Source organism: Medicago sativa, chromosome 7 (genome assembly GCF_051527215.1).
Source record: "Medicago sativa cultivar Bolivia chromosome 7, Bolivia_mono, whole genome shotgun sequence".
NCBI classification, from domain to species: domain Eukaryota; kingdom Viridiplantae; phylum Streptophyta; class Magnoliopsida; order Fabales; family Fabaceae; genus Medicago; species Medicago sativa.
The window spans coordinates 68,206,045-68,214,549 of record NC_140755.1 but is presented as its reverse complement, the minus strand read 5'-3'; the positions used below and the strand labels follow the sequence as shown (position 1 = coordinate 68,214,549).

Here is an 8,505-nt window from a genome sequence, read left to right as displayed (position 1 = left end):
TGTGTACGTATTTGTGTAGTATATGTATCCAATACCAATCCAATATGTATACATCTCCATATCTGGAGTGTCCGAGCTTAGTAGGTTTTACTTGTTTGATTTTTTTTTTTTTTATGGTATATTAGTTTTACTTTTATTATTTTCCGAAATACATCATTCATAGTTAAAATATCATCTTCTTTTCATCAAAACAACTCATCTAAAAAAACACTTATTATAGCAAGTTAAAATCAATGCATATTCTTAAATATTATATTTTCCTTCAAAAAAATATCTGTTTTATATTATATTTTCCTTCAAAAAAATATCTGTTTTTTTTTCTTGCTAATAATATCTATATTATACACGCTCCGATCACTATTATAATAAAAAATTTACATTTTAGATTAACTTAATAAATTGTGTATGTGGTTTATAATGTAAACTACATACATTATTTATTAAATGAATCTAAAATATGAATTTTTGTTTATAATAGTTATCGGAAGATGTATTTTTTGGTGGTGGCTGGCCGGAGTATTAGTTAAAGGAAAAAAAGTTACATTTCCTTATAGGTGCTATTTATTTATCTCGTAAATTCTTCAATTGTATAAGTAATCTTAGTAACGACACGTGACAACCAATTCAACAAAGTTTCCTTAAAAAAAAAAAAAAAACAATTCAACAACGTCAATATCTTTATTCACATAAAATAATATTTTTCTTAATTCTCCTATGTTTCCTCCCCCCTGAATTTTGATGACTCTTTCTTGTCTATAATGACGACTGATTCAATGACTGTATGACGCAGTCATTTGTTCATTTCATGAAACAAAGGAAAGTAGATGAGAAAAAAACACGGAAAAAGAAAAACATGTCACTTTCAAAATTTATTACCCACATACACACTACTCTTAGACCTTTGTTGTCCCTCCTTTCCTTACCTTTGATAGCTTTCTTGACCTTTTCATTTCATTTCCCTTTTTAACAATTCATTTATGAATTCACACGTTCTTCCAACCTCACAATATTGCTACGTACCATCATTCATATATTATAAAGTAGTTGGTTGCCTTTCTTTTTCTCATAGTAAAAACCTTAGCTTTTCAATATTTTTACACCCCTACGAGTTTCAAGATTCAGGATATATAGGATCTTGAGTTTGTGAAAGAAAAAAATAAAATTTTCTATCTACCTTTTATTCTGAATTTAGTGTTTTCAAAGTTTCCAACTTGGTTCATTGATTTGCAAGTTGGTTAGTTTTTGGTTTTCACCTTCAATATTGGATGTTGATATGTCTGATGAATTTTGTTAAACAAATGTGGTTGGAAGATTATTGGTAGCATAGTCATGATTTGCAATTGTTTTGGTCCCTTGAATTGGTGTAAAGGGAAGGGTGAACCTGCTGAGCAGCCACATGAACAAGGTACATAAAATAAATATGGATTTAAAATTTTCATTAAGGATCAATTGTTTGCATCAAAATGTAGTTGTCATGATTTAGTGTTTGTTTGTGCCCTTTTATTTATCCTTCTAAGTTCTATCTCTTTTGAGATAATTTTTTTTTTTTTTTACAAAGATTGAGGTTAAAGTGAGTTCAAGGTAAAGTGATTTATCTTTATATAAGTTTATATAAAAGAGAGTTGAACAAACTTTTGAGACTAACAATCAATTCTAGAGGTAAAAGCTACAAATTATAGATTCAAGTAGAATCAATTCCTGAAGTAGAATCAATTATCTTGATAACATTCAACCATGTCAAAGTCAATTTTACACCTCGAGTACATTTTTGACTTGTTCAAAAGTGGAACTAGACATACATGTATCTTAATCTTAGTTTTTTAGCTTTTCTAAGCTTCATGATATGCTATGGCTTCCATAAGTTCTCTACAATAGCTTATTTCATGTTTTGTTATATAAATAGCTTATACACAAGCATTTTGATAAGTGCTTATGCTATAACTATTTAAGTAAGTTAAGAAATGCTTTAATACTCCTAAGTCCAACTTTGTGGGACTGATAGTTTGATACCCTTTTTCAAATTTAAATTAATGTTAATAGAACGATCAATGCTATCAGAGGTAGAAAATTCCTTGGCAGTAACTATTTGTACAAAAGTTAGAATATTTTTGTACTATCAGTATCAAACATTATCCATATTAATATTTAAACTATTTCTTGGTTATGTTATATATCTAAATACTTTTATTTTAGTGAAATTCTTCAATATATTGAAAATTATTGCAAATTATATAATCAAAATATGCTTGTGAAAGTGTTCTGATCTAGTGAGACTTCATTGACTTGGACACCATCCTAAAACTACATTCTTGACCCTTTGAAAATGTTACATATTTGAGAAATTTTGTATTCATTGTTTTTCTTTTGTGTGTAAAGCTTTCTGTTTTTGATTGATAGTGATGAAAACTAAAAGCTTTAGCTATAACTCATTGAGATCTGCTACTGGAGATTTTCATCATTCATGCAAAATTGGTGGAGGAGGTTATGGAGTTGTCTACAAGGTTAGGATCATAACCAATGCTTTTTTCGTCTTTTGTTTTTGTCTTATTTCTTAGTGTTTACTACCCGAAATTAATTTGTTTCATTATCATCAACATTTGTAGGGTGTTTTAAGGGATGGTACTCAAGTTGCTATCAAGTCTCTCTCTGTAGAGTCTAAACAAGGAACTCATGAATTTATGACAGAAATTACTATGATATCTAATATACAACATCCAAATCTTGTGAAACTAATCGGCTTCTGTATTGAGGGTAATCATCGAATATTGGTGTACGAGTTTCTCGAGAACAATAGCCTTGCAAGTTCTTTGCTAGGTAATGTGTACTTTTATACCATAATTATCTAACTAAAATGGCTGTTCAAACTTTCCATTTTTAAACTTTCCTTTTTTTTTTTTACAGGTTCAAAAAGTAAATGTGTTCCTCTGGATTGGCAAAAGAGGGCTGCTATTTGCCTTGGTACAGCTTCGGGTCTAAGCTTTCTTCATGAAGAGGCTCAGCCAAACATTGTTCACAGAGATATCAAAGCCAGCAACATATTGTTGGACGAGAACTTCAATCCAAAAATTGGTGATTTTGGTCTTGCAAAACTTTTTCCTGACAATGTCACACATATTAGTACTCGAGTTGCCGGAACAATGTAAGCATAGATGCATAAATTTACATTAATATATACCATATTATGTGACTGGTACCAGAATTTTGCTTTTCAAATATCGCTTGTTAGTTTAATCTTTGTTTAACATTTACTGAGCAGGGGATATCTTGCGCCAGAATATGCGCTTCTAAGACAGCTTACAAAGAAAGCCGATGTATATAGTTTTGGGATTCTGATGCTTGAAATAATCAGTGGAAAAAGTAGTAGCAAAGCTGCATTTGGAGACAATATTTTGGTTCTGGTCGAATGGGTATGATTCTGGATCCTTTTGTATGAATAATGTTGATTTAGTACATGTTGGGATTTCATCTTAGCTTCTTTTTTTCATGCCGTAGGCATATTGACACAATACGAATAAAGTCAAAAGTGTAGGTAAAAGAGGGAAGCTTCTTCTTTGTTTCTCCTAACATAGTAACATGTCATTCATATGTGCAGGCATGGAAGCTTAAAGAAGAAAACCGGCTTCTGGAACTTGTTGATACAGAAATAACCGACTATGACGAGAACGAGGTGTATCGGTACCTTGTGATTGCTCTATTTTGCACCCAATCAGGAGCTCAGCACAGACCAACCATGAAACAAGTTCTACAAATGCTTTCCAGACAAGTTCATCTTAATGAGAAGGCATTGACTGAGCCTGGAATATACAGATGGAATGCCTCCGCAAAGACGAGTGGTTCTTCGAATGAGATGTCATCGTCATCTCAAGTAATCAAGCACAAAAAATATGAAAATCGGTGTCAAACCTCTACGCAATTTAGCGGTACAGATATTGTGACAGAGATGTTTCCTAGATGATGGTTACCATTGCAAATGATGTTGGGTTCATATTTTTGGTATGGGAGGTATTTATCGTTTAGTTGTTAGGATACATGTGGTTCCAAAGGGAATCATGGGTTAGATTCATTATGATGAATCTTATTTCTTATGTTGTTGGATACTAAATTAAATAAATGTTCATATATTCACATCGAATAAGCGAGACTTCTGAATTATGGTTCAATCGCTCAAACCGGGATGAAATTGCAACCGAACCGCTCAAGTAACTGAACTGTAAACAGTGTCATTTGAGTTTGTTTTGATTTCTAAAACATTGATTTTAACTACATAGCAAAATAGTGTCATAAACATTTTGTAATCTTACATGTAATACTAGTGCATGTTTATTTTGGAGTTATGTGTTTTGTCACTTTCAAGTTTCCACTTTAAAATTGTAAGATCATTTTAAATCTATTTCCTGTTTTTAAAATTTTGTAACAAAAAACATAGTGGCTATCTGCAATAACATCACCTTAAAATGTTGGGAGAGGGATAATCCGGTGAGAAGAGTGCATGATATGATGGTGAGAATGAGATAAATTCAAAAGTTAAAACATGTTGTCAACTCTAGATGGCGATTCTATTGTGGACTACTTAGATGGTTTGCGATAGACATTAACGTCTCTCTGAAGTAGAAGCTCGCGACCCTCTTGTCTTTATAAATATGAGTTAAATTTTAAGAAAAAACATATTTTCGTCAAATAGGCATCAATCAAGTCAGGCGGGGAAGATCACAAACTTCTACTTCCAATAGGTGATGTAGTCGTCTTTCATAATTGAACTTCAGAATGATTTTGAAGTATCAGTTTACCTAAGACCATCAATCAATCAAATTAGTTTACTCTAGAATTTACCCAAAAAGGTGAAACCATATTCCATAATATTTTTTGGATCGCCAAAGTAGAGAATGTTTTACTAGTATGCACTTGAGACAGTTAAGAGACATACATGTCAAGAATGGTATCAATCGGACCAAGATTCAAAGGAAGTAGAGAAGATTTCTTTCTCATGGAAGAAGTCAAATGTTCCATGTTATCTCTTTTACACAAAGCAGGAAAAGAAGGTGAATAAAAAAATACGTAGAAAAATGCAGAAATGTTAAAAGGAAATTAGATAAACAAGTTTGAGCGAGTTATGTTTCCGATATCAAACTAAAATAAATGAACTCCTAATGGCATGTTGGTTATTGGATGTTTTCTGTTAGAGGTTGTGATTGCAACAGGGTTGGATTCTCAACTACCGTGTCTTTAGATTCCACCCAGTCCTGTACTTGAAGTACTTAAAGACGAAGATGTTTTGTCTGATCTTATGTTGTTGAAAAATCAATCAAATACAAATTCTGGTACTACATAATTTGTCTCAAATTTTTTCCCAAATGTGTTCGATCCAACATTCCAAGAACAGAGGGCGACCAAAATTAATAATATTGTCATGTTTTTAATTTTTTTTTTTTTATGTGATTAATATGAGGAAAATTGAGACCGAAACTGAGTGTACTACTGATAATCATGTAGGGACAATTTTCGATCCAGAAGCAAATGAGATATTAATGTAACAAAGGACCACTTAATAATAAATCACAGAGAAATGCAAATAACATAAAATCAAAATGCACCTTCTTCGAGCAACGAAGTTGTAATTGCGGTTCATAAATCATAAAAGCCATTCATGACGATGGTATGTGAATGAATTCAACATTATTTTCCAGATTCTTTGAATAAAAAATGCCTCTGAGTAATTGTTCATGTCATGAACCATATGAATATAACTATTGGAGTCAACTACTCTATGGTCAACTCCAAATGATATTGTGCGGAAAAAATCCATCAGTTCTTGATTGCTCATTTTGATTTGATCCACAACAATTTACTTGTCATTAAGAAGTTGTACCATTTGGCTTTTGTTGTTTTTGTGATATGAAGTTGTTCAATTTCGAGTTTTCCATTTTGAAACTTAAAAGTAAAAGTCCAAACCTTTCATTTCTACTTCTTCAGGAATATGATCCAAGTCCAAGTGCTTACCATTATATTGCAAAGCTATTACATAGTGATGAAGATACTAATCACATCACTTAGTTTTGCTATTTCTTGCTGCGCAAGTAACTGATATTAGGGTTCTTATACTCTACTGTTTGTACACTTTAGACTATCATGCACTAAGATGCTTGTATATATATCAGTTGTAATCATTTCTATCATCAATAAGAATTCACTTTTATTCATTTTCCTTTGTTTCCTAAAAAACGTCCACTTAAACTCTTAAACACCAAATTGAAGCAAGAAAGACCAATTGTATGAAAGCATAGCGCTTCAGTTTATGCTTTACCATATGTTGTTGCTGAGTATCGGTTATGTCCTCGCAGTCGCAGGATCTTCCTGGTGTTACCCATCCAAGTATTTGGATCAAAACCCAATTGTATGAAATGAGCTAACAAAATATTAAATTGATTGAAAACATTTTGAAAATGAATACATGATCTATTAAATGGATTGTAACTAACTGATTGTAAAGCACTTACACAAACACTAGGCATAGACAATAATTTGAGAAACTGAAATTATTGAATGTTAACACCAAAATATGCCTCCAATTTGAAGTGTCTGGGCTACAATAGTCAAGCAACTAAATTTTTTCTAAGTTTCTATTACCTGGTAAATGCAACCCTCTGTTTAGCTTTGCCTCTCACCTTTCTCGTTAACAAAAAAGTGGACAATATTGATGAGTCATAGATAGTCTTATTTATTGCCTTATTTAGTTTAGTTTTATTTTAGATTTGATTTTATTTTATTGCATTTTATTTTAGTTTAGAATATTTTACTTCAAATTGTGTTTTATTTTATTTTAGGAATAAATATATGGTGGAAGGTGCCTTGGAGCAAAAGAAAGAGGACTGGAACAAATACAGCGCAAGAATACGAAGATACGGGACAAAAATATGTTCCCCCAAAGTCAGAAGCTTGGCACGGCCCGTGCCAACATGTGGCACGGCCGTGCCCGTCCCAGAATCCACTTTTGCTGCTTTTCTTCAAGCCCAAGTTACCCTGTTGCAGCTTTACTGTTTTATCCCTTTAGTTGCTTAGTTTCTAAGTCGAATGTAAAGCTATAAATAGAGTAGCTCTCCACCATAAATAATCATCCTTTACTTTGTTTATTTCAATTGCTATTTTAATAAAAGTCTTTATTTTCCCTTTTACTTTCTTCGCAATTTACTTTACTGTTATTTTCTCTCTTCTTCCCCCATGTCTACGATGAACATGAGTGAGTAGACTTCTTCGTCTTGGGATTGTTGGGGAGTCTAATGACTCAATCCTATACAAAACATGTCTAAACCCTAATTTCTATGTAACCCTAATTTCTAATCTAGATTCACCGTCTTAACGTGGATTAACAATTATCAAACTGTGGAAGCGAAAGCGGAGGGTTTGATAATGGTTAATCCATCATCCCAAACATCAATTCATAAAGCGAAAGCGGAGTCTTGATGTTGGAAAAAGTGAATCTAGACAATAATTGCAAAACAGTGAAATAGTCTTTGCAATTATTGAGACAAAGAGTAGTTTCAATCCTCTATGCATCTTCTAGTAATCATGTCAATGAAATAGGCTTGGTTACTAGAAGTAAACTCTCACTGGACTTTCATCGGAAAGGTGAGGGGCTAAGGGAAACCGGTCTTTAGAAATTAGTGTGTAAATCATGAAATTAGATGTTTAGGTTTTGTCTAGTGAAGGATTAGTCATTATGATGAACCAATGATCCTAAGGCCCTTTATTATTATTGTTTTTACCTTCAGCAATCAAACTCTCTTTTATTAACTCTCTCTCCTCTAATCATTCATTAAAAGTTAATTAAGTTGAACAACTCCCTAGCGGAACGATAACTCTACTTACTACTATTACTTCGATAGGCCGTGCACTTGCGGTTTGGCTCTATCAAGTTTTTGGCGCCGTTGCCGGGGAGTTAACTAATTTAATTAGCTATTTCTTAGTGATTAGAATTCTCTCTTCTTCTTTCTCTTTTCTTTTTATTTTAAATTTTTATTTTTCTGTTGTCGTTAACTTCTTGGGTTCTCGACCTTTTATGCGAAGAACTAGAAATCAAGCGGTATTCATACCCGAGATCGAAAGGTTCTTACATAGAAGAAGGAGAGCAGCACAAATAACACCGCCATGGCCAATCGCACTCTCAAAGAGTATGCAACGCCGTCTACGGCTGAGGCACAAGCTGTTATTGTGTACCCAACGGTTGAGGATGAAAATTTTGAAATTAAGCCTGCCCTACTTAACTTGGTGCAGCAAAACCAATTCTCGGGATCCCCCACTAAGGATCCCAATCTTCACATCTCTATTTTCCTACGAATTAGTGGAACCATGAAGGAGAACCAAGAAGCCGTAAGACTTCATCTCTTTCCCTTTTCCTTAAGGGATAGAGCTAGCGCTTGGTTCCATTCCCTCGAAGTCGGTTCCATTACTTCATGGGATCAGATGAGGCAAGCATTCCTTGCCCGTTTCTTTCCACCATCTAAAACCGCT

At 33.1% G+C, this 8,505-nt stretch overlaps 1 protein-coding gene across 1 annotated transcript; it reads left to right on the top strand.

The window, feature by feature from the left end:
• Window positions 1–784: 784 nt before the first annotated feature.
• On the top strand, window positions 785–4,160 carry LOC146907978 (Protein kinase superfamily protein). Its single transcript, XM_085724869.1, has 6 exons — window positions 785–1,405; window positions 2,398–2,501; window positions 2,604–2,814; window positions 2,902–3,139; window positions 3,257–3,407; window positions 3,593–4,160. The coding sequence occupies exons 1-6, from the start codon at window positions 1,330–1,332 to the stop codon at window positions 3,953–3,955; spliced, it is 1,143 nt and encodes a 380-aa protein (XP_085580995.1). The 5' UTR covers window positions 785–1,329; the 3' UTR covers window positions 3,956–4,160.
• The last annotated feature ends 4,345 nt before the right edge of the window (window positions 4,161–8,505 follow it).